Source organism: Argiope bruennichi, chromosome X1 (assembly GCF_947563725.1).
Source record: "Argiope bruennichi chromosome X1, qqArgBrue1.1, whole genome shotgun sequence".
NCBI classification, from domain to species: domain Eukaryota; kingdom Metazoa; phylum Arthropoda; class Arachnida; order Araneae; family Araneidae; genus Argiope; species Argiope bruennichi.
Window position 1 is genome coordinate 97,353,847 of NC_079162.1, and position 27,665 is coordinate 97,381,511.

Below are 27,665 nucleotides of genomic sequence, written 5' to 3' on the forward strand. Positions count from 1 at the left end.
TAAAATTGTGAATTCAATCCGAATTATTCTTTTTTGCTTTTATTTCTGAGGATGAAAAGTTAGAGATTAAACAAAGGACAGCTTCTGATAAGTGCAATTATTTTTCCATAATATTATCATTTAGTTAGAGAACAGAAAACAATTTATTCCAAAATAACAAGCTTAAAACAAGAATTTTTATATATTAGAATATGAACAATATTCATAGAAATATTAACAAAAATTCTGCAAGAAGGTTAATAAGAATGAAGAGCAACAAAAATAAACACTAACCGATAATCAAACCGAAATCGAAAACGCAAATTAACTGTGAATATCGATTTATTGTATCGCGATTTATCGATAACTATTATTCATGCTCATGATTTCGATAGATCGATATTTTTCGAAAACTGGCATCAAAAAATCGATTTTCTAAAAATATCGATTTTTTTTCTATAAGTCGAAAATCAGCACAGTCCTAGGGTGCAGCCCTTACGGGGTGTAACAGTTTATCAAATAACATAATTGATAGGAAAGACCTCGTAGGAACAGTGGCAATGGGATTTGCTATTCCAAATTTCAAGTTGACTAGAACTCTACCTTTTAATCTCAGTACTTTTACAGGTGTACATTTCTTACAACACTTGAAATCTGTGACTTGAGAGGATCAGCAATAAATAAACAGTCCTGAAGAACCGAATCATCTACAGCAAACTCCTGCCCAACAACTTTAATATCTCGAAAAGATATTCGTCCAAAACCCATACTCATACTTTCCTCCTTATTACATTTTCTTACCGGATCTGCTCTTTCTGTCAGTTCTACTTTAAAAACCGCTTCTCATATCATAAATGAAAAAAGAGAAAAGAAAAGAAGAAAAGAAAAGAAAAGGCATTATTAACTATCTGTCAATATGGAAAAGATATCAGGCAAAACTGTAATAATAATAATAAATAGAAATCGAAAAAAAAAAAAATTGAAGAGAGTTTCTTGATCATTAGAAGATGATGAACGTCCATAAACATCAAATAATGACAATGACAGCAGTTGTAGCGAAGAAAATAATGATACGCAGTTTTCAATTTGTGAAGAATTTTATTTAAACGATTGTTGTTGAGGAAGTCTGGTGGAAATGTGCTAGATGTAAAAATATTCTCATGAAAACTACGATAAGAAGTGAATAAAAGATACAAAAACTTATGTTTATGCAGAATCCTCCTAAAGTCCTCCCCCCTCCCCCCTTTTCTTTGATGTTGCATTTACAAAAATTGTTAAAATTATATGTTAACAATATTCTATAAAAACCTATCTTGTATTTCTTTTAATTTTGCTGTGTCTTAATTTTCACATTCAATAAAGAAAGTATGGGTGTAACATAAATTAAGTTTTATTTCAACCCATTTTAGTTGTAAACGATATTAGGAACATATCATAAGTAATATTCGAAGCACTTTTTTCAATAGTTAAAATATTTCTCTACCAAAATGTTTTTTAGATGTATTAATATTATGTGTTAGAGTTGTATTTCAGTTTGTATTTTGATAACAGACTAAATAATAAATCAGACTATTTTTTGGCAAACGGCACGTATATTATCTCTTTGCTTAAAATAATGGCTTAACCACCAAATTCCAGATTTTTTAAAAATAATTTAAATATGTTTTTTTTTTTGCTTTTTATTTCTTTTGTAAATCACGAGAAAAATGGTTTTTAAAAAACCATATTTTGTTTTAAATATGATTTACAGCTAAAAAACTAGTTTGTTGCCACTCAGCAGCATTAGTGTTTAATTGAAAAAAAAAATCCTTGATAAAATTCTCTAATATCAAATACAGATGGATTTGAAGAACTATGATAAGGGATTTCCACAAATTAATTTGGAATTAAATTTTAGTACAATTGCAACAATTTATTACAAAAATCTACCTGGAATTAAAAAAAAATATTATCTTATGATAGTATCAATTATGAGTACATATTAGTTAAGTAACTTTATGAAAATTTCTAGGAAAACGATATTGTTTTTATTAAGCATAGTTCAACAATACATTTGAACCTTTTGTCACGATATATCTTTTTCAAACTGGAAATTCGCACTTAATCTATTTTTTTTGCATGTCCTTCATCTTCATTATTTGACCAACCTGCTAGTTAAGTACCAGCTTCTATTTTCCTTACAGTCAGATAGATTTTTCGATGCATTTTGTAAAATATCAGAGAAAAAATTGTAGAAAATGCTACTGAAAAATATCTTAAATAAAAAACAAAAGCATAGGTTTCAACTTGGAACACCTAAAATTAGATCTATCTTTAAAAAACGAATCCTGAGTATCAGATGTTAAAATTTAAATCAAATATGTTCAATCAGTCCTGATAATTTTTTGTTATTCAAAACCAAAGCCGGTTATCTCTTTCTGAGCCTAATAAAGCTTTAAGTTTAGCGTTGCCAATAATCAAGAGACATAAAAATCTACCTAGAACAAATAATTTACAAATGATCAAAAGCAGTAATAATATTTCTTTAAATATTTTACTTTTCAAGTAATGATTTTTAATTCAATAACGCAGAATAAAATATGATATTCTAAAGCGTGAAAACAAAACAAAAAATATATGCAGCCACAAATGGAAAAAAAAACCCTCAACTTATTTTTATTTTTTATTGGCATTCGGGGTAGAATCAATTTATGGTAAAATGATTTAATAGCGTTATTAGTATGTACCTTATTGGCAACAATAGCCATTACAGCTTCAATTTTATTTTCCTAATAGTTTAGAAGACAAATTTGGGTATGTTGCTTAAAGGCAAAACTCGGCATTATATATACGATAATAAATTAAGAAATACACAATTAGGTTATAAAAAAACTTAAAAAGTACAATTTGTATTTGATGCAAATATTAACTGAAAGTTGATGGGCATATATGATCATTTCTTTTATCTGTATATTCATGGTTATGTCATTCTAAAATTTTATGTAACATAATAATAACACAAACTTCATTTAAACTTTATTAATTATTCAGACGACATATACACAGTAATTTGTATGCATATAATATATATATTAATTATTGTTGTACAATCTGAGAATTATATTTTTTTTGAATCTGAAATTTTTATAAATGATCCATGTGTATCTGTGTTGTGTGTATTCATTTCTACTTCTATGATTATTTTTCCAGACACCGAGTCAAATATCTTGCAACTTTGTATGCATTATCAGCAAAACTTCTTTCTGCGTACTTAAATAGTATTGCTCTCATTCGCTGGTTTTTCTACGAAAGAGTTCTTCTTTTCTATGTTATATACAGAACCTGAGACATCGGATGATCTACCTAGTCTCAGATATCGACTTATGCTGGACTGATGTACGCCTGAATGTTGCCATAGTAAAAAAATTACAGGTGTAGATACTGTTGGTACGAAAGCTAGCCAAACAACTGTAATGAAGGAGATGTCGAAATGGAAGCTGTTTTCATACGTTTCATAGACAACATGTTTCAATAGACGTACAAGATTCAGCGGCAAGAGACAAATTGCGTATGTAGTGACTGCTGTTGCCAGGAAAGACTGCATTTGCTTTTCTAAAGCCCAGTCTTTTTCATCACTATTTATGGTATCAGTAGAAAAATGCAAAACTCGTTCTTGGGGAGAATCGAACCTTTGGCATGCAATTGGGAACTCATCTGGCACCGCTAAAGTGGCAGGTCTCGGATTTTCGTCTTGTATTATATTCGGTCGAAGTGATCTGACGGAATCATTTTCATGCGATCTTGGAAGGCTAACATCATGAAATGATACAGTATAAGCCATTTGTCGAGACTTGATTTCTTCTGAAGTTTTGATATGAAGGAATGCCAGAAGTCCCAATGGTAAAACATACATTATTATAAATAAACCTCGAATATACTCTTCAATATTATCGTCTACATTTATTGCACAAATACCAGTTCCCTTAAACTGCGCTCCAAAATAAATTTCCAAATCTAAATATCTAGTGTATACTGCATATGGTAAAACAGCGAAAACTGTTGCAGTCCAAACGCCAACCATAGACAAAAACACAGGGACAGGTTGCTTGAGAGGATAGACAGTTTGACGGTAGCGATCAAATGCTGTGAGCAGGAAAGTGAGCATGGTGGCGTGAAATGGAATATCTTGTAGCATGGGAAACAGATAGCAAAAGAAGCTTCCATATACCCAGTTCTGAATGAGGGTAGTTGACAAAGCCAGAGGTAAAACGACGACGCACTTCACAACATCATTCAATGCATTAAATGCCAAATATTTATACATCGAAATTTTATAATGTCGACGAATGAAAAGTTTTCGAAGTAGTAAAAGATTGGAAATGAAACCTGCCACTGTTAAAATTCCGTACATAAATAGAAAAAATTTGTACGAATTTTTGAAGGATTTTCTTAAATGAGGTCGTCTGAATTCTGAAGTGTCATTGTGAAAATTCATCAAAAAATGGATAATCATCCCCAGATAACGGTCAGGAATTTCTTTGAGAACCATATTTTTTTCACTGTAGGTCAGTCATACAATAAGAAATCAGTCTTTAGATGGCTGTTTTGAAGCTTTTTATGAAATCATCGTCTCAAAGCTTCATCGGGATAGGAGTTTTGGCTTATTTCACCTAAAATAAATAAAAGAGGAATTATTTATGATAGTAATAATTTATGCTGATCATTACATTGAAAATCAAGTTATACAGAAAAGTGTTATCTTTTATCTGGAAGTTTGATGGTAACAGCTATGGCCATTATTTCTTTACCTTTTGATATTTTTGAATGACTTTCACTCGTTTATTGAAATATCATTTAAACAAAAAATATTTCTAAAGGAATTTTGGAATTTATCATGGCATATATTAGTACTATTTAACAATCATTGCAAAATTTAAATAAAAAGATAAAAATGTAAAAAAGAAAAAACTTTCCCCACTGTTGTTCACCTTTTGTGAAAATTCTAAATGACATTCCAATTCTTTAGCTTTATTTATAATTTAGGAAGAATGAGGTAATAAAATGAAATGAGGTAGAATTGTTTTATTCTTTTAACATCATTTCGCCCCGAGTTAATATAACAGAGATTCACATTTATCCGGCGCAATTTATGCACACTCTTCCAGGTTTGTACTCACATTTTCTACAGAAGATCTTCTTGTAATAGTTACTAACTATTAAAAAAATCCTAAGGTTATTGTGATTATGAATATAAAATATAAATATTAAATGCGCATAAGGAAATGTTTTATTGTCTATTTATGATCCATTCGAGCTATGAGAGAGAAAAAATTACACATGGAGGGAGGAAGAATTGAATTTTATTCTCGACTTTTATCAGAAAACAAGAAGTTTGTTAATAACGTAAAAACAAGTAAAATGTAATTCCTCAGATAAGAATTAGTTTCATTATAAGATATTAGTTTTCACTTAATCGGAATCTATGCTGTGCATCTGTGTAAATTGGAAGGAACGAGGTAATGAAAGAAGGACTATTGTATTCTCTCTCTCCCTCTTACAGGAGATCAACTTTCCCCTTTGGTACTGTTTTCTGAAAGTAAAAAAAGCAATCAGAAGTTCCTTTTCTTTCATTCATTAAAATGATTAGGGATCATGATCAACGCATACGAAAGATTCTTTCGTCAAAAACAAAGTCATTAACCAGTTAACTGTTTTTGATGAATATACTCTTAATGGAAAAAATATAATATTTTTGCGTTATGACGAATTTATTCGTCCGGAGTAATAATTAATCAGGAGACACAAGTATATTTTACACAGGAGTTACAATTGATAAATAATTAATCAGGGGCCACAATTTAGATACGCATTTTCCGAAGAGGTCGAAACAGTTAACTGGTTAACCAACTGAACAAGCGTGACCTAGTTATTATCAGGAGATAATAAAAAGATAATTATCCTGCGTAGGAGACCACAACAGATACGAAGATGTCATCCCTATATTTCTAAGACTTTAATGATTAATTTCTATTAATTTACGGGTAAATATGATCACCAAGAGAGGTAACCAATATTAATTTGTGGCTCCCAAATATCACACTTGTTTACATATGGTGGGTTATTAAAAGTGTCAAGTTCTCTTTTAAAGATAATCCTTCTGGCTTTTGTCAAGTGCACTAAACAGGAATCTGCACTCCTCCGGCAAGAAAATGTTGCTTTATTTATATCATTTCATCTAAGGTGTTCTTGTTCATACATTCTGTGGGGAGAAAGACGATTCATTCAAAGATATAGAGAGAAATCACACTCCTGCGAACTGACAAACCAATACTATTCAGTCGATTTCAAATCTTTTGAGTTGAAATTCTGGTGTTAGCAGTTCTAGAAGATACATTCATACTGTGTTTTATTCTGATCATCGTCATAAATACCGGTACTCATTTTATGTTATTGTGTTGTTACTTATGGCACTTGCCATAGACATACCCGCTGATGAAGACAGTGATTTAAGTCGAGTTTGTGCAGTAGTTTCTGAGGGTAAAGGTCCCTGAGCACCCGAGGGTAGAAGTCTGACTTCTACCTCATAGGAGAATGACAATCAAACACTCGCTTGTACAAGCAGCTTTTTACAGAGAGGTTCTTTCACACACCTCACAGATAGAAAGCAGGGCAAACAACAACCATGCTCGAACCAGGACTCGAATTCGGGACACCCAGATCACGGGGAAGACGCGCTACCCTAGGACAGGACGCCGGCATTATATTATTGTAAGCGTATGGCCTTGTATTGATTTTCGGTTGAAAAATTTTGCTCTTGAGACAGTTGGAGGATCAAGGAGGAGTTCTTGTTTTAAATGAAAGAATATACTGACTATCAAAATATCTAGCTGAAACAAGAAATTCATAAAAAATATTCCGTCTTAATTGGTGTTGGATAGATCCTAAGAGTGGATCTTAGGGAACTTTGATGCCTTGGACCCTACTAGTACAAGATATCTACAATATTTGCTGTTATCTTCACGATATTCTGAGGCCTTCAAATTCGAGTAACATCATAGAGATATTGCACAATATCTTGAGCTAATTAAAGGTGTATTATTAACTTGCTTTTCTTCTCTCCTCCTCCACTGAAGAATAATCTAGGAAGAAGCTTTATCTTTAGGCGATTCATTGTTTAGGATGATAAGCTCCAAGGCCCATTTCTCTCCCCCCCCCCCTCAAATTTTATGCACTAATTTGATTTCTGAGATTCTATGTTTTTTGGACTAGATTAATTTTTTTTATCGAGTTTTAACATATGATTTTTTATATATTTTTTAATTCAGTTTTAACAGAGGATTTTTGATTCATTTTTTTATTCAGTTTTAACAGACGATTTTTGATTCAGTTTTAACAGACGGTTTTTGATTCAGTTTTAACAGGCGATTTTCGATTCATTTTTTGATTCAGTTTTAACAGGCGATTTTCGATTCATTTTTTGATTCAATTTTAACACGAGATTTTTTATTCCTTTTTAATCAGCTCATTTTAATAATATTGAAAAATATATTCTGTTTGTTGGTTAGTGCAATGAATTCTGAAAATTAGTTTAATAATGAAAGCATTTATTTACAGTAACATACATGAAGATGTATTAAAAGCTACGAAAGATTTTACAAGACATAGAGGAAAGGATTATCTGCCCCTCTCTGTTTACGCAGCAGCGATGGAACCTAAGCTAGGTGTAAAATATGATACATAATTGCCAGAACAATATCTTTTCTAATTTATCGAATGTGTAGTAGTAGCTTTTAAAGAAGAAGCGCTCTACTTTAGAATTGAGAACGAGGAAACGAGCACTGTCAACAATTTTCTTTAATCCAAGAAGCTTCCCAAAAAGGAATACAGCAGACTAATTAAAAATTTGTGTTTGAAGTTTATTATTATAAAATATATGCCTTAGATATATTGTTGATCTTTGGGAAATTTTAAACCCAGGCTTTTTATTTCATTATTACACATCATTTCACCGCCTTCCTGACCTAGGGGGAGCACGTCTTCCCCGTGATCTGGGCATCCTGGGTTCGAACATTGTTGTTCTTTACCCTCTGTTCTATCTGTGAAGTCTGTGAAAGAGCCCCCCTAGGTCAGAGTATGTAAGTGTTATCTGCATATGAGTTAGTTAGACTTCTGCTTTCGGGTGCTCAGGGGTCTTTACCCTTAGAAGCTACAGCACTCCTCTTTCCCCGATTTCATGGACTTGATTTGAATTGGTGTTCAATCCAAGGGGGATATGCAACAACACTTCTTTTCTATTCCAAGACAAAGTTGAAATATTTTTTAATATACCAACAATAAGTCTCACTTCAAAATTTGACTTAAAGTTATTTTTATTATTATTTTATTAATGAAATGATTTTATTATTACGAAACTATTTTGTACCTTATCATTTTATTGCTAAAGATATTTTTAGTTGACCGTGAAACATTTTAGAGAACAAATTTTCACTAAAATAATGTCAAAAAAATCTTTGAAAATTATTAGCACATTAAAATATCTGGTAGGTAAGCAGTTGTGCTCTTGCTTTTACTTTAAAAGTTTGAAAGGTAGAAATTCTCTCAGGAAATATCAGGAATTTAAAATTGAAAATACTAGATATAAACTAATCAGTATTATCTCTCTCTCTCTCTTTTGGACATTTGTAAAGGGGATGCCAAATCAGGTATCATCAGTTGTTTCCAGACAGCGGTTCAAAATTACGAAATCTGTCCCAAATTAGCCATAATATAGTTTTAAAACAGAATATTGATACAAAAAAAATATTTTTATTTTATTAGTATTTTTATATTAATGTCTTATATGTCTTATTTATTAATTTCTCAAAAATATTTTAATCTCGTTTTTTTAAAGTAAGGAGCTTAAGTTAATTAAAATAATAATCAATGAACCCCTTCGACGTCCGTAACGTACCAAATGAAAATTCTGCAAGGAGGCCGTAGCACGCTTCAAGAAATCTACATTTTAAAACCTTCACGCACCTCACAGATAGATCACAGGGGGAAGAACAACCATGCCCGAACCGGGAGGCCCAGATCAGGGATAAGACGCTCTACCCCTAAGCCAGGACGCCGGCAGATTATTTGTTAATACTATAATAATAAAATTTCAAATTACGAAAATATTACGGAAGAGGAGTTAATAAACGAGATGAAATTCAACTTATCTGGTTATAGCACTACATGAGGTTGATAGTTATGGTGATGAAATAATAATTGGAATATGCATCTTTTCCCTGTTTATATACGAATTAAACAGGGCAAAGAGCTGTAGATTTCAAATAAATTTATCACTAGATTTCGGCGTATCTTCACATTTCCGATAGACCTGAGTCAGAAAAAAAAAGGTATATTTGAAATTACATCCGTCTGTCTGCGAACACGTTAACTCAAAAATAGAAGATGTTAGAAGAATGAAATTTGTTATATGATTTTTACATCAAAATCATAAATTTGTTACATGAATTTTACATCAAAATCATAAATTTGTTACATGAATTTTACATCAAAATCATAAATTTGTTATATGATTTTTACATCAAAATCAATAATTGAGATTGAAGTCTTAAATGAAATCGTCCATAAGAAGTCTATTTTATCATTAAATATGTGCGACATAATACATAAAAAAAGGACATATATAACTGTGACAAATTTTGAAATTCCAGCTTTGTTAGAAGTTAATTAAATTATGATACCTAGATTGTAGTTTATAGAACTTTTGATTTGATACGTCGATTTAAAATGTATACTGGATTGAATGCAATAAACTTAAAAGCTTAACAGAAGCATATTTTATAGAATATGAAAGAATTGTGAACTCGTTGAAAATTCTTAATGGACTACATGGTACATCTTTTTTAAAAATGCTAATATTTACAGATTGATATGTTATAAGAGTGATACTGTAAGAATGGCAGAGTAATGATATTCTTTCTGTTATGCAACAGCTAATGCCATCAAAATAAATAAATACAACTAAATGAGCAAAGAACATGATCATGCTACAATATCTCGAACTAGATGTTCGAAACTATGTTTTTTCATATACATAAATGCAAAAAAGAGATCATTTCATAACTCTGAGGGAATCATTTTACGGATATTTTAAAAATATTCTCCACCTAAAGAAATCTATGAATGAGTGCCCAAAATTTAGCCTTCGAGCATGTTAATAATATAATTATTTTCCTCGCTTTAGTGTTAATTTAATGAAACGTAAGAAATGTCACGGATTTCCTTGGATCTATTTCCTTTACTTGCAAACGATAACGGCTGGTAAAGAGTGAAAATTAATTAAACATTCTATCTGTCCTGTAGTCAAGTTTTATGTCATCAGAAAGTTAAAAAAAAATCATATTTTCAAAAGGAAGCAAAATTTATATGAAATTAAAATCGTCTGATCTGAAAATAAATTTAATACTTAACTAACTGCGATATTATAATGGCAGTTAAAGCTCGTGCTTCATGAAAAGTAGCTCTATAAATACAAATAAATTTAATATACAGTCCCTCAAAAATTGGGCGCTGCAAATCGACAATGACAATGTTACAGTTTTTGCGAATATTTCGAAAACTATTTCGGGTATGCTCACAATTTTTTTTGGATTCTGATATTGTAAAAAATTTTCTTCAAACTTTGTGCAAAACTTTTACTATATAACAATTCACTTTTTTACCCCATTCATCCTTAAAAATTCCTTAAAAATATCAAATAAGTGTTATTTATGCATTTAGTTCGTGATTTTATGAAATATAATAATTTTCTTTGTGTGAGTGAATTTTTTTTGAGAAATATATAATTAATTCCGAGATATCGCCGGAAGTTCATAATAATAATAATAAATCATTTAATGTCGGCGTAATGGCATAGGGGTAATACGTCTTCCCCGTGTTCTGGGCCTCCTGAGTTCGAGTCCCGCTTCGGGTATGGTTGTTCTTCCTTTGTGTTCTGTCTGTGAGGTGTGTGAATGTCCCCCCCCATGTAAAAAGGGGTTGTGCAAGCGGATGTGACGCATGAGTAGCTTAGACGCACTCTTGGTCCTAAATGGCCCTACTGAAACAAGTGACGCTCTCTCGGCTTAAAATCACTGACTTTGTCAGGGGGTTTCTATGTGACAAGCCCCATAAGAAACAACAACATAAATCATTTAATATAGGAAGCAACAATTTTCATAACCCTATAACACTCAACATTTTCATCAGAATTTCATAAAATGTTATTGAGAAGTTAGTTTTATTAAATCGATTCTGTAAGAAAAATTGATAGCCGTAAATAAATTGATAAAAATTTCGTGATAGTAGTTAATTAAAATTCGGCTTATCTGTTTTCTTGTCTTAACAAGCAAACGAGTCAATCGAGTCGTTTTCAATGACATCAAATTTCTGAAGATGCGTTAATAAATAAAAAAAAAGCTGCTGATGTGTTCCATTTTTTTGTAAGACGACTGTAACTTGTTTATGGGCAAGCCAGAATCTGATTTAAAAAAAAAAAAAAACTATTTTTATAGAATAAAATTCTCCGTATCATGATGAATGCGTTGTGGTACTTGAGAAATAAATTCATGCTTTGTGACTTGAAAATGGATAAAGTTTTAGAATACATCCTGTAACATTCCCCGTTTCCCAGTACTGATAAGACATTTACAGCCAGCTGTATCGACGCTGTTAAATACTAAACTCCTCGAGATAGCCAGATGGTGGATCTTTTCACATGGGTGGGCTCGCATCTGTTCATTAGCGACTGCAGTGAAAGACCACATGTGGAATTCCTCGTCCAAGAGGTATTGATCGTACCTTCAAAGAGAAAGGGGTGTCAAAACATCTGGATGCTAAATGTTTCTCATTGTGAAAGGAGTATGATAACTCCATGTCCCAGAATCGTCAGTTGTGAAAAGTGGTCACACAAAGGACCTTTCCACGACCGACTGGCGTCGCTGAGAGAGCACATTTCTGAAACCCGATTCGACGAAAGAGAGCTCAAATAACCAATGTAAATTAAGAGGCGGAGATTGTCGCCGAAATAAAGTGCGGATTTTTTTTTTTTTTTTTAAGAGAAGAGAAGAAACGAATTGCAGGCGGACTATTGGACTACGCCCACGAGTTCAGAGTCCGAGAACCAACTGAGTTTCAAGAAAGCCTTCGACTTCGACTGCTGTACCTTCTACTACAGGTTTAAATAACTATTTATTTAACCAAGATTAGAACAAGTTGTTTTTTTTTGTGTATATAGGGCTGTAAAATAAAGAATTGTCTGGAAATTCTGCTTCGTTATTTGATCAGTCTAGATCAAGACATTACAATCCAGAAGCTATGTCGGAATTTCTTCAATCAAATTTAGAGTCATTATAACCAATTATCAACTATCTTAACCCATTCTGAAAGACATAATTGACATTAAACACAATGAGAAATATAAAGCCTTTATTAGAATAAAAACTCCTTAAGTTCTTAAAATATAAACTAAACAAATATAATTTCCGCAATTGAGTCTTGTGATCTTCGCATAGACTGATTCACTCCGACAATTTTCTCGAAAGGAAAGTCACTCCGGTACTGCAGTTAAATTTCAATCATGCCTCTTTTTTTTTACAACGTCTTCCAGAAAGTTAATTAGCTCCTCCTTAAACAACAAATTTTGTTTTCTATTTTACGCATTTACTCATACGAAGCCCCACGTCCTGATTATGAAAGCTCAGTTTAACAGGAGCTTAAGTTTCATCTCACTTCAGCAAGCGTTTTAATTGAAAAAGAAGTAATAAAATAAACCTTCTTAAAGAGTGGAAAATTATTAACGGAATATGAAGAAGCCGCTAACAGTTTATGCTCTCAGGCTCATCATGATAGTCTGAAAAATGAGGGAAAGCAGACCCGCTAATTAAATGTTCCAAAAAATTATTCTGGTTACTTGATGATGTTTTTTTTAAACAAAAACATTGGGAACAAAGGAAAGAAGAAAAAAATTGAGACAAAAAATTAGAAGATTAGAAAAACAAAATTAGAAGTTCAGAAAAAAAAAATACAAAATTAGAAAAAAAAATTAGAAGTTCAGAAAAAAAATACAAAATTAGAAAAAAAAAAAATTAACATGGTGAAATGTGTGGTTTTGGGATTTCTTTCCCGTTTTAATTTAGTGTCGTTGAACGTGTTTTCCTTTTCTTAATGCTGCTGACTGGGCAGTAAAACTTCATACAGATGAATCAAAATTATTATTTTGAAGCTCATAAAACTAATATAAGAATAAAGAAAATCAAATGAGATATGCGAAATCACTCATACATCACGAAACATCTTACTTTCATACAATTGTACTAATTATGCAATTGTACTAACAATTGTATTTACCAAGGATTTTGATTCGAGGCAATTTGTTTAGTGAGTTAAAACGAATAATGTATTTTTCAAAGGAAGAATGAACACAACTATAGTCGCAAATCATGTTAATATTGATTAAATATTTGACCATTTAAATGAATATTTTCATGTCATAGAATATCTATTTGTCCTTCTATTGCATGTAAAGTTTAGTTTGTATTCCTTATTGAACGTAATTTTGAGTAAGCTGTAATAGATGACTCAACTTCTAAAATATAACCTTTTTAGTATCAAGCTATCACAACTGTAGTCGCAAATCATGTTAATAATACTTAAATATTTGACCATTCAAATGAATATTTTCATGTCATAAAATATCCATTTGTCCGTCTATTGCATGTAAAATTTAGTTTGAATTCCGTCTTGAACGTGATTTTAAGTAAGCTGTGATAGATGACCCAACTTGTAGAATATAACCTTTTTAGTATCAAGGTGGGGGACACTGCTATCACAGATCTTTTAAACAATGCTACCTTTTTGGCAAGAAGCCACCCAAGTGATGATTTTTGGCAGAAACGCAGAGCATTATGTGAACATCTTATTGTTTCTAATGCCGTGGTTTTTCATCTCCCTGCAGTAGACGATCACTATTGTTAATACTTCCTGCTTGAAGTATTATTTCTAAGTAAAAAAAAAAATAACAATTAAAAATAACAACAATTACAGATACTTCATTTAAAATTTCATTTATTCCAGATAAATTAATTGATTAATTTATCGCATTCAGATTAGTTATTTATAATTATTCTTGCAATACTCATTTGTGTGCAGATCATGTTGCCATCTAGGTCCTGTTAAACCTTCTCCAGTCTAAAATAAATGCAAAGATACATATAAAAGCAGATTACTCCGCTGATGGCAAATAACACTCATGAACCGGAAAGAGTTAAATAAATAATTTATAATCAACTAATCATTTGTTTACCACTTTCCTAAGAAATTGCAAAAACATAATTTTTTTTCTTTTAAGTCTATGAATTTCGTACAATTTATCTCAAGAAATTTCGAAGAGAAGTTAGATAGTGTTTGTAAAGACATATTGAGAAGCTATCTTCAAAATTATTGATAAGACGGTGTTTGTAGCCGTAAACATTGAAATAATATGCGTATCTTAAAAGAATTTTTTTAGTTCCAATTTTAAAAGTTGTCTGTATGTGGATATTAAACATATTATTTATAATTTAATTTTCTTGATGATTATATAAAAAAAATAATGACGGCATATCTGCCTTTAATGGGCAAAATATATTTTTCAAAAGCAAAGATGAAGAAAAACTCTCAACGTTTTAAATTGTTCAAGAATAACTTAGCAAATAAAATTGCTGAGATGCACCGTATTATTTTTTTTTAATAATTTTTTTCTTTGGAATTAAAAACATTTAAGAAAAATGATTTTGATTCATCTTGGTATGTAAAAGCGATATCAGAGTTTTTAATTTCTTTTGCAAGATGAAATTTCACTTGTTTCCTTATAATATTTTTTTTTATTTCTTAAGATTAAGATTTTGTTGATAAAGATAATTATTAAATAGCTTCGGGTATATTATTGGGATTAATGTTGGCAAGGTATAAATTTTTAATCAACAGTTAAAACTTAATTTTAAGTTAAAGGGTGAATCACGTTTAAAATGTGACATTTTTAAAAATATTATTTTCTAAATTATATGTGCTCATTTAAACCGTTGTGTCTCCATTTTGCATTCGTTACTCCAAGATATCTGAGTTCAACAAAGATAATCATTTTTTGTTTACTAGCTCATTTCTACAAAAGGAGATACACAAGTCCATAAAAATCACATATGATGCATAATGGATGACCTTAAGCTTTATTGTTAACTATCTCAAAGAACCTGTGCAATTCACAATTGGTTTGATATGTATTTCCTATTGTCAATGAAATCTTAATTTATAGACATTAAATTATTTTGAAGAGTGCAACGAACTAAAAATGCATTGACGAACATAAAGTGCATTGATAAAAAAAACCCTTTGAACTCCAGGTTAAAATACATAAATATGTTTTAAGAAACTATAATTTCTGTTTTAGAACCATACTTGATTCTATTTATGAAGATACTTTTTACATAAAAAATAGTTTTTATTTCATAAAAGTTGAAGAAGTAAGCAGGAAAAATAGTATCATTCATCCTGTCAAATCTTATTTTATGCATTAAAAAGTTCTCGCCTTTTCAATATTTCAGTATAAATATTAAAGTCATTATTTGTATTTATTCGATCTTACTAAATTACAAAAAAAAATCATTATGACCGAACAATTATTACTTTAAAGATCCTAATTTTTTATTGTTCATATTCACTTTTGCATAATTGTTAGATACAGATTTATACAAACGGTTTGTATTTTCAGGCATGCTTTAAATATTTTATTTGGCAACATGTACCTTATTTAAAATTTTGTTTAAACGTAGCAAGTATTTTATTTTAATAACATCTGAATAATTTATAAATAAACCATGCATTTTATCAATCATTTAATCTTTATGTATATTTGGTGTGAAATTTATTTTAAACCTACATGGAGGAAAGGGGTGGTCTACAGGTTTTTTTTTTTTTTTTTTTTTTTTTTTTGTACTAAACATGATGGCCAGAAAAGATCATTTCTAGAAAGAAAAGGCATTTGATGAGAATCAAATTATTTTCTTCCATCGAACTGAAAACGAGGCTCGAGTGTTCATTAGTTGAAGCACGAATGTTCTTTTTTCCCCCATATAAGAGTAAGATACTAGACGAGGAGTTGATTAAAAGATGTATTATGACATTAAGGAAGAAAAATGTTATTCTGTCTAGACAAAAATAACTGTCTTGGTGATATAGGAGGCTTTTCCTAGTTTTATCATTACTTCAATTAAAGAAAGATCGCTTTTCACTTCAAATATAGATCATGAATAATGGTGGACGATTTGGAGTCCAAATGAGACATTCTAGTTGCTTAAATCTAATGTAAAACTGATTCTTGAACAGATGTTCTAAACTGGTGAGTAGTTTCTTAAAGAAATTAAAAATATGGTTGAATGAAATTCATTATTTTTACATCGAGTTTAGTTTCATTTCAATTAAGCATTTTTTTGTTATCCTTATAGAGTATTACAAGATGAAATGAAGGGAAAGGAATGTTAATTAAAAACACGACATTTTTAGGTTCAAAAACATCAAATTCCTCTGTTAAAGCTCACGAAAATATTAATAAAGTGCATATTTTTATTTCATTTTAAAGTGCATATTTTTATTTCTTTTGGCTGCTAACATTCGTAAGGTGCATGGCTACGGTGGCCTGGTGGTAATGTCTCGGCTCGTGAGTCGTAGGGTTTTAGGTTCGAGACCCGATTGCACCGAAGAACCGTCGTATAAAGGTGTCTGTTGTAAGTTACATCCATCACGGTTAAACGTCCTCCCGCTGGTGTGGCGTGGTCTGGAGAAGGGAGATCCAACTCAGTTGTCGTTCTCGTTATCTGACCATGGTTCAAAATGACTAGGTTCATCCCAAAATAGCCCTAGTGTTGCTTAAAACGGGACGTTAATATAACTAAATCTGAACTTGTAAGGTGCATTTAAGAGATTTATCCACTTTGCATCTCTGAAGTATCTTACTTAAGCTTTGAAGAACGGAATTTTTAACACTGAAATCTGGAATCAAGCGGAAGTGGCAATTTAAAGACTAAAATTACTTGGACACGAATTAATGTCTAAGGCGTCATTTTCATTCCTATTAGGACAAAAATTATATAAACCGTCTAAATATGATGTGCCGTCTATTAAGAGGGCTAACCACTTAAGTGATTTGTGCGTACTCCGCGAGTGCATCGATTTATTTCTAACTCAAAAATGTAACAAAAATAATAAATCAAATGTTATAATTCAATATAAAAATTACCTGGATAACAAATATCTGAAGTAATTCTATTGATTTTCATTTAAATCGAAACTATAAAACATTCCCAAAATAAAGATACCACCTAAATTGATAATCGAGAAAATAATTCAGTTGGTTAATAATATTTCTATCAGCAAGTCTTGGACAAATTATTATTTTTTTAATATATTGCATAGGATAGTAAAAAAAAAAAAGCTCTATTTGCCTTAGATTATACTGAAAATCTAAATCAAAGACATTTTTATACTTCTCTAAACCTTATAGAAATATTTGATTTTCAATCGATTATTTTTTTCATGACTTATTGGTTGAATAACAATTCAGGTGTGTTTTTCAAATTTATTTTAAAATAATAACTAATATAACTAATAACTAATTATAGCTTTATAACTAATTTAAAAAATATATCCTTTATTTGTTTGATTCAGTTCAGTGATTTTTGCATTTTCATCTTCTTTTTCTCATTTTGCTTTCTCTTTTACAATATATACAAAGAAAACTATTGTAATTGTCAAAAAAAAAAAAAAAAAAAAAAAATCAAACTTGAAATTTTGACGAATTTTCACATTTTCGACCTCCCTGGTCAGAAAAACACATCTTTGAAATTATGTCTGTCCACCTAGGAACATGATAATTTTTCTAAATTGCTTTGAGCTAGATGGATAAAATTTTGTGTGTACCAAATTTGCAGATTTCTATCAAATATTGAACGACATTCATTCAGAGGAATTCTGTATATTTGGTTGTTCAAATACAAACGAGCATTACTACAAAACGCAAAAAGCTGGATGGGTAAAATTTAGTTCAATGATTTAAAATCTAATACATGGATCCGTATCAAACTTTCAATCATATCTCTCAATTAGTTGACCGTCTGTCGGTCTGCATGTAATCATGATAACTTAAAAACGCAATGATTTAGATTAAAAGAAACTTGGTATATGAATTTGTTCTAAAATTATACTTGCTGTGTCATATTTTCATTTCAATCATCCAAAAAAGAAGCATCTAAAATGCATATTTGGTGTTCTTTGTTATGTTACAAAGCATAAAACTCTCATGTTTGGATTCTGAAAATAACATTCTTAGCATTCTTGGATTATGGTCTTGCCCAGGGTCCATAATTTTTTGCAGGCGAGAAGAGGATAACACTTTTATACGAGAAAGTTTGGAGGAGACCACTTTTGCGGTGTCCTTTTTATGGTCAACTGCTTGCCGGAACTTAGAGCTGTTGTTCTTTCCCCATTTTCAGAAAAAAATCTCCCTAGTAGCTTCAAGAATCTTCAGCAAATGTTATCGAAAATTCTCAGTTTTTGTTCGCTTAAAGGGGTGGTGGACTCTATTAGGCATTTTTGCGTTTTCACTTAGAGCTATGAAATCCATTATGCATATGTATTAAAACAAATCATATAAAAAACCCCATTAAAACATAATACATTTTTGTTGTTGCTTATGGCACTTGTCATAGACAAGCCCGCTGACGAAGTCAACGATTTTAAGTCGAGTTTTAGCGTCTCTTGTTTCAGTAGCGCCATCTAGGGCCAAGAGTACTGAATCCTGAGAGAGAATACACTTAAAAAATAAAAATTATATAATTTTCAAAAATTTCAAAATATTCCCACTCGACGTAATTTCTACTTTTCTTTATTCTGTTTTCATTATCCTCACATGACAGTTTATTTGAAATAAAACTAGAGATAATTTTGCAATTCCAAATAAATCTTAATTTTTTAGAAATATTTTTTATTCAAACCCAGTGAATTTTCAGAAGATTTCTGTGTTTTTCTGAACTAAAATTGACTTTTAACTATTTAAAAGAATTCGAAACATAAAATGCACACCCAGTTTTCTTTTAAAATATAACCGAAATATTCTTCCATTTTATGTAACTTCATCAAAAATTAAGACACCTGGAACATTTCAAACATATTTAAATCCGATTTGAAGATTGTTTTGAGAAATAGTCATTAAAAATATATTTATACTTTTAAGCCTTTCTAATATTCATTTTACTGAATAATGCATCTTATAATGATATAATAATTAAATATAAATATACATTTTTTGATGAAACAATAAAAATAAATTTTCATATTTTCGTCGTTTTTTGCTAATTTCAAAGTCCACCGTTCCCTTAATATTCTATTTCAATCACTTGAATTTACACACCAAAATCAATAAATTAAAAAAAGTACACTATCTGTAATATAGAGCATTAAATTTTCTTTCGAATAATATAAAACAATTATGATAATGTGTTTTATTTCTGTGTGCATTTTCAAATAAACATAAAACTTCATGGATTATTTCTCAATCCAACAGAAGTAACTCCCTGAATATTAGAAACTCTACATTAAATTTCAATGGCCAGGGATTTATCTAGAAGAACCATATGGCTTTAATTTTGAAATGGAATTGATTGAATTTTCTGTATCATGTTATCTTTCTGGAGTTCTATTCTAACAACAACAACAAAAACAAGAATGTTGGTGATTAGATGGTCTCCGTGTCGCAGTTAATTCATTATGAGGACATTAAGGATCTGTCTCGCTAGCAGACACACCCTTTACAGACTGAGATGCCTTCCAGACTATTTATCCTGGAATTTCTTCTGGGAATAACATTTGTATTCCTTTGTGGTTATTTGTTTATGCTGGTGTACTGGGTCTTCCATAAACAAGTTCCAGGCTCGGTCATAAAAACATTTGATTAATCCTTATAATGGCTTATTTGATTAACTTTTAGAATTTTCTTTCCGTGTACAATAATGTTTAAAAATATTATAAAGACAATTTTTTTAAGAAAAGCATCTTTCTTGGAACAACTGATGTCAAAGGTATTGTTCATTTTAAACATTCTTATTGTTCTCATTCCAGTTTATTCATACATCCATTTTGCGCTATGTATGTATTTTTTACTTTTGTGCTACATAGCTTAATAAAAATGAACAGGTCGCATATACGATTAGATGACTGAAAAAAGTTGATAAATGTGAACATTTTCATCCTTGTCTTGTAAGATATACAGGGCAATTCAAAATAATTGTATCGATCATTAAACTCCTTTGTAAATAACAATGGGAAGAAAAAATTTAGAAGGAAGCTTACAATTTTGTTTACGTTCATAATCATTGTTATTGGATTTACTTTTGGTCACACAGAAATATTCACACGGCTGTCCATTTCACTACCATTGAAGCATTCGCTACATGCACTTTAAGTTCGTTCCTTATTGGAAATGAATGAAGCATTAAGACACTGCATGATATTTTAATATGAAATGAAAACGTAAAAAGTAATTGCCGTGGAATTAGATAGACGCATATAGAATATACATGCGGCTATCAAACGCACATGAAGGGATAAGAATATTCTTCATAGAATAAGTTGAAATAGACTCCCATATGAATGTAACTTGTATGATCATAAGAAGAACGCAAATTCCGTATTCTGATGCAAACAAAACTTTAAATTTTGTCCTATATTGGGGTCAATTTTTTTCTTCCTATCTTTTCTTACAGGAACCCTATAGTTATTAGTAATCAGTGCCATAATTTTGAATTACCCGGTATTCTTTATATTTCAAAGCTCTCTTATTGCAAACATTTCTTTTACTGTTTTATGACAAATTTTCGCAGAAGAATGTTTAAAATAGCCTTTTTATAAGTGTTGTACTTCTTCTTTCTTCAAGTTACATTCTGTTTTTTTTTAAATACTTCTGCGATAAAATAAAATAAAATTGTTTTGCAAATCGAGATTTTAAGAATTTCGAAATAAAGGTTTGATGACGATGATATATGTAATCGACTACTTTTTAATGTTCATTAAGAAATTACTGTTAATTAAATTGTCTGAAAAACGTTTGAGCTAGTGAAAATCGAAAAAAATGAGGTAATCTTTTTTTTAATAAATAATTTAGAATTTCATCTCGGGTTTTATTTTTTCTCTAAAAATATTTGTTCAAACTTAGTTATAATTCTTATTTGCATCAACCTTTTGCTGACAGAATGTATAATTTAGCAATCCAGATATTGTACCAGTTACCATTTGCAGTATATTTTGATGAAATAATTTTCACCAGCAACAGGTATAAGATATTAAATAAAAAAAGTTGATAGAAAAACATCAAAGTTTCGATTTGCAAAAGTAGTTTTCTTAACTACATTTCATCTAACATGCATTGCGGTGCAATCTCAGATTCTAAAACAATTGATGAATTTTGTTCAAGATCGTAATTTCATTCAAAGCATCTTTATTGCTAAAAAATAAAATTGATTTATTTATTATTATTCACATTTTATCGCTATAAATAGCATTTATTTAATTTGTTGTATTTTTATCTCGATTTTTCATATCAGTAAAAAAAATATTAGTTTTAAAAGATTAAATTTTTTAAAAATATAAAATTTATAAAATAATTTTTACTTATGGTTTGACTCCAACATTAAACGTATGTTATTTTTATATCAAGCAATTCATAAAAACTTTCACTACCTTTCAGTAAAAGTTTCATGTTCTTTAATAAAATATTTGGTGCAAATTGGATGAAATCATGCAATATTTAACTCTTGAAAGGATTGATGCAACGCGTATATAACTGCTTGTTTTCTATAGCATTTTAGAGAAAATAGAAATTCAGTCACTTTAAATGAATGGCAAGAAATTATCTCCTCGATGCATTTTATAGTTTATTTTGTATTCATAATTGGCAAATTAACTTGGTCTAATTGATTGAAAAAAAAAAAGAAGAAGAATTGTTTCGATCGATGTTTTTTCTCCTTAAAAAAGTTAACATGTGTTTCTAATTTTCATTAATTCGTAGTTATAAAACTCTCAAATACGTTCCGATTCATAAATAATAACGCAGTTTTAATTCTTGGCATCGATGAAAAGCTCCTTTCATTTAAAGTAATTTATATAAAAACTAGCAACATAATTATCATCAAATTATCTGGAGAATTTAATGGAGCCAAGATAAAAGTCTCAGATTAGCTGTCAGCATGTGAAAGCTGATAATTATGGCCTAATTACAGAATTTTTGAAATTTCGAAGGACATTTCTGTTATTATAACACAAATTATGTTAATATATGTTAAGATAGTTTTTACAAAAATTATTTCGAATAATTAGAAATTCGAGAAGGAAAGCATAAAGAAATTAAATAATCCCTATCGTAACTTTTTTTCTGACTGTGTAAGATTTTTTTTTTTTTTTTGCTGGATTTGCATCCGATATCTTCATTTAAACGCTCATAAGGTTTGCAATTCTGAAATATATAGGCACCGAGCTGTTTGAAAAACAGAGGATATTTTCACAATTTTCAATACATTTTAAATCATTCTATAAATCTTTTATTGTTACAAAGTAAAATAGATAATTTTTTTTCTGATTTGTTCATTCATTTTTTGAATAATTTAATCTAAATTAATAATTACAGCAACATTTTGAGAAAGTTGAATAATTTATATACGTAATTCCTATTTAAAATCTTTTTTTTCCATTAATAGATAAAGCGAAATAATTTTTGCACCATTTTAGAATTTGCGAAGACATTGCTTTTTTTTTTTAACTTCTTTAAGGTGTTTTCCTTAATTTTACTATTCTTTTTGAAATAATTATTTCAAAAGTAATTTTTGGTAATTTTATTAGCAATTTTATTGTTTTAATTAAAACTGTTCTTTTATTTTTTCGCATCCTTTTCAATTTGAACGTCATTAAAAACGAATTTATTATGAGTTATTTTAAAAGTTAACTGACTCGTGTTTTTAATTTTTAGTAATCCGTAGTTATAAAAGTCACAAATACATTCTAATTTATAAATAATAATTAAGGGGGTGCTGCAAAGACTCTTTTCAGCTCCTATACGGAGAAAATTTTTCCTTCAAATATTGTTTAGGAATAAGCATTACATTAATTAACCCTTTCCTTTAAATTAACCTTTAATAAGCCTTTGTTAAAATTTGGATTTTAAAAACTAACGAATTATATATGTCATTATCAATGTGAAATGGAAATTTTGATTATAATCGGATTACTTATCTTTTTTCTACTTATAGTGTAAAACAGACGACTTTTATTAACAGAATTATCCATCTTTTTCACTTTTCAAGGGACTAGAGGCCTAGTGGCGTAATACTGAGGAAAGTATAAATGGTGGGAAGCAACTTAGAAAGATAATTTCTTGGAAATATGTGGGGACAAATAAATTGTTGTAAGAGACGAGAATATAGATGTGAAGTAATACTGTATATAGTAATTTTGTCCTTGATTTGCCAGTCAATAAGATTAGTGTCGCAAACCACATCATAAGTATTCTTAAGATCAGTTTAATACCCTGGAACTGGACTTCTTATATGACTTGTCACCTCAAGAAAGACCGTGAATATAAATTTCGATGTCGCAAAACTTTGAAAGTGTGTTTACCAGATTCTTGATATTTAATAAATTAAATACTAGAAAAATTTCTTGATTTGAAACAATTCTTTATAATTTTAAAAATAAATGCCTTTAATTAACTTATGTAGATTACTAAATAGTGAAAATTTTTTCAGTTTTGCATTTCTTCTTTTATGTAGTCATAAACAAGCATTTTGTTTATAAACGGCATCTCCCCAATTTTTTTTTCCGAAATGGAGTAGTTAGCAAAAATATTTAAGAAGTGCTAAAAATAATTAAATTTACTTCAGCTATTTGATTTAAAAGAATTTTATTAATTAAAAGAAATGAAACGTCAAATGCTGAACCAAATTCGGACCAGCTTCACCTAAAAGTTCTGCAGAGAAGTAACCTTTCCTTCCATTTATTGGAGTTAAATCAGGCTTCAAGTGTTATCAAGATTGCTTTAATCAACAGAAAATGTCATTTCACCTCTTTAACTCGAGGATTTAGATTACTAGATCAAATGGAATTTGAAATAGCACTATTAAAGAATTAAAATTCATATGATAAAGTACTCAATTAGAAAGCATCTCTTCCGAGAAATTGACTATGTTAACGGTATCTTGAAGGTCCATCTTTATAATTACACTAGAAGTAAATGCTCCGTAAGCACCCCCCCCCGAGTATGTATTAAATGTATTTTTCATTTAATAATGATCTTTTTGCAAATTGAGAAACACTTCTTTAAGCAAACAAAGCCATAATGATAAGAAGGCGCGAGTAATGTATAGATCTTATGTACATGTGTTATGATAAGAATTCGCTGATATGCAGTTATCGCCTATGAGAAATTACTAGACTACACTCTCAGGACAAAAATGGTCATTATCCAAAAGAAAAAAAAAAAGAAAGAAAGAAAAGAAATATATAGTGATTCTTTAGATTTTTTTTTATAGACTTATAGATACGATATCGAAGAAATTTCAGGATTTTTTTTCTTCTGTTTAATAAAACTTAAACAGTTTTATATAATTCGACTTGCTTTCGGCTTGTAAAGCTGGGATTTTGTAATCAATTCTTCTCTCACTTCTGAATGTGCTTGACTTTCGAAATTTTGCACATGTCTTTTTTCGATGACAATAATATGTTTTGATATTTCCTGAACATAATTACCAGTTAGTCCATTAATTTAATTACATTTTTGTGCTGTATCAGGAATGACACCTGATAGAGAATTTGAGAAAAAAAATCTCAAAATTCCATAATATTTCAAGTAATGGTATATAGATTAAAAAGTAGAAAATAAATAATATTTTTAATAATTTTTTAAATATTTTTTTAAAGTGTATTTTAATAAATTTAATAAAAATGTTCTAAAATCGAATTTATGACCCGTAATTCGTAATTTTTAAATTAAGTCAGCATTCTGTTAATTTACTTTAAGGAATTTAGTTACAAAGCTACTTATGCGATTATGTAACGAACTTATTATCACTTATTTTTATTCGGTAGAGAAATTCGCTCCACGTGTGAGAGTTCAAGAGCTTTACTTCCCGAGAGCTTTATTTTTGTCCTGAGCATTTTACTTCTTTCCGTCAGATAAAAGTTTTGCGTCTTGGAAAATGCATTTATTAAAAAAAAAAAAAGAAAAAAATAACTTACTTTTGGAAAATTCAATGAATGATAAAATATTTGGATTATATTAATATCATATAATTGATCAGGTTTCTTTATAATTCGTAATATTCACTTAGTTGTTAGAATATTTATTAAATCGAACATCTATTTCATTAATACTGTACAAATGAGGATGCTGGAGTCATAACAGATAAATAAAAATAAACACAACTTCATAAGATTAATAAAATGAAAAAAAAAAACTAATCATTTAAAATAAGTAATATATTAAAATGTGTTAATATATTATACGTGTCGATCATCTTACTGAAAGAAGGGTCCTCATAATGTGCATTGCTGAGGGCTGGAAAATCTCTAAATACGCCATTACGTACATTGTGTTTTTTGAAAGGTTGATTTGAGTTTTCTTCTGAAATAAATATCAATGTGATGCTAATATGATTTTTTCTGTCCTTTTGAAAAATCAATTTGATTAAATGAAATCATCAATTACAAAATTTGTCTAAGATATCGTCAACATATTAACACAATTAAGTGAAAGAAAGGAAACAATTTCTTTTTAAAATCCAATTTTTCGCCAATTAAGACAATTTAATACTTTTTTTATATTTTAATATACATTTTTTTTCTCAGAATGCATTTGATAATTAAAATTCTATCGCTTCACTAAAAAAAAAATTGCTGATAAAAAATTGTAAGTGCTAAATATTAATGAGAACTGAAGGGATTTGAAATATTTTAAAATTAAAATAGTTTTTAACCAGGAATAAAATGCCAAATATATCAGTTTTGTTATACATCTATTTTGATTTGAAAACATAGAAAGAGGAATTAATTAAGTGTTCATTCTGTTCAAGCTCAAATGTATTGCAAGCCTTGTTTCCTCTCGCACATATTTTACATTTGAACGAATGACATTTGATCGAAAAGTATCATGCATGAAAGAATTGGTGAATACACTCGTTTTTTTAACCCTAAAAATGTATCTGGAAAGTTCCAAGACACTGATACTTACTTTAAAATTATCTTATTATGATGAAGAAATTCGGTATGATGCGTTTCTTTGAAAAAAATTAAGATTAAAATCACTTTCCGCAAATCATATCGATTTTGTTTCCATATGAGATCGTCGAAAGGAGAAATTTATTAATCATTTCAATCTGCTAGAGTTCTTTCGAGCAAAAAGCATGTTTTCGCCTATTCATATTTTAGAAAGAAATTAAAAATTGAATAAATGACGATTATTTTAAGCGCGTTGGTGCCATAATGGTAGCATTTAATTTGTCGAATAAAGCAGCGAATTATCTTGATTTTAGTTTGGGTCTTTAGATATAGTGGGAAAAATTCCAAGCGACTGATATTTATTTAAAAATAATTGCTCAACGATGAAAAAATATGGTATGGCTTTGAAATATTTTAAGACTAAAATTGTTTCCGTCAAATCAAACTCCATTATATCAGTTTTACTTCCATATAAAATCTTTAAGAGAAAGTTAGGATGCTTTTCAATTTGCATTCTAACTTTAATTCGAAATAAACACTTTTTTTCTCTAAAACATATTTTAGAAAGAAATTAATATTTGAACGAATGATAATTATTTTAAGTGCATCGTCGCATGACAGTAGCATTTGATTTTTCGAATAAAAACAGCGAGTGCACTTGTTTTTTGTTTGAATCTTTAGATACAGCGGGAAAAAGTTCCAAGTGGTTGATACTTACTTTGGTTTGAATTCATCTCGATCCCGTAGTTCTGACAACTGCTTCAGATCTCTTTGCTCACTGGTCAAGTTTCGGCAGTTTTCTGAGCTTCAACTGGTTGCGAAGCAACATCACGTGACTATGCAGGATCGATGGGTCGGCTCCGTTGATAGAAAATGTCCGAAATGAAGGAATTCTTTCGTGCAGTTAATAAAATGCTTAAAACTACTTCTTGGGGTAAGTGATAAATTCAGATGCTTGCAAAAACTAATCAAGTCCTTCCGGGTGGTCTTAGTATTTTTATGATGGATTTTTTCCACGCAGAGTGTAGTTATTTTGCATGTTTTATAACCGAAAAATTCCTTGAAAATTAAGATGATAATTTTATTTATATATTTTTATATTTATTTGCTACGCAGCTACAGACACTAAATATTTCATTTGTTCTTCTATTTTTTAATATGTTCTGTGTATTATGAGAATGGATAAAAATCCGATAATGGGTAATTCAGATTCCATTAAAATAAATTTTCAAATTTAAATGGATATTTAAATCATGCAATAACTAACATTAAATTCTGCAAGCTTAAATTTAATGTACGAATTTCCTTTTATTTTAATGGTGGCTAGGGAAAATACTTAAATGTTAAAAAATAAGTCTTTTTTTTTATTTATTTATTTTTTTATTTTT

General features: G+C 29.6%; 2 protein-coding genes across 2 annotated transcripts in view; one reads left to right on the plus strand and one right to left on the minus strand.

Moving 5' to 3' along the window:
* Window positions 1-27,020, plus strand: part of LOC129958203 (eukaryotic translation initiation factor 4E type 3-B-like) — a 62,720-nt gene extending 35,700 nt beyond the window's left edge. Inside the window, exon 7 of the mRNA XM_056070477.1 lies at window positions 26,959-27,020. Within this exon, the coding sequence (XP_055926452.1) occupies window positions 26,959-27,005 (47 nt within the window). The 3' untranslated portion in view covers window positions 27,006-27,020. The remainder of the gene's footprint in view (window positions 1-26,958) is intronic.
* LOC129958202 (neuropeptide receptor npr-1-like) lies at window positions 3,066-27,133 on the minus strand. Its single transcript, XM_056070476.1, has 2 exons — window positions 26,996-27,133; window positions 3,066-4,628 (listed from the first exon to the last, which is right to left on the minus strand). The coding sequence occupies exon 2, from the start codon at window positions 4,505-4,507 to the stop codon at window positions 3,230-3,232; it is 1,278 nt and encodes a 425-aa protein (XP_055926451.1). The 5' UTR covers window positions 4,508-4,628; window positions 26,996-27,133; the 3' UTR covers window positions 3,066-3,229.
* Window positions 27,134-27,665: the final 532 nt, after the last annotated feature.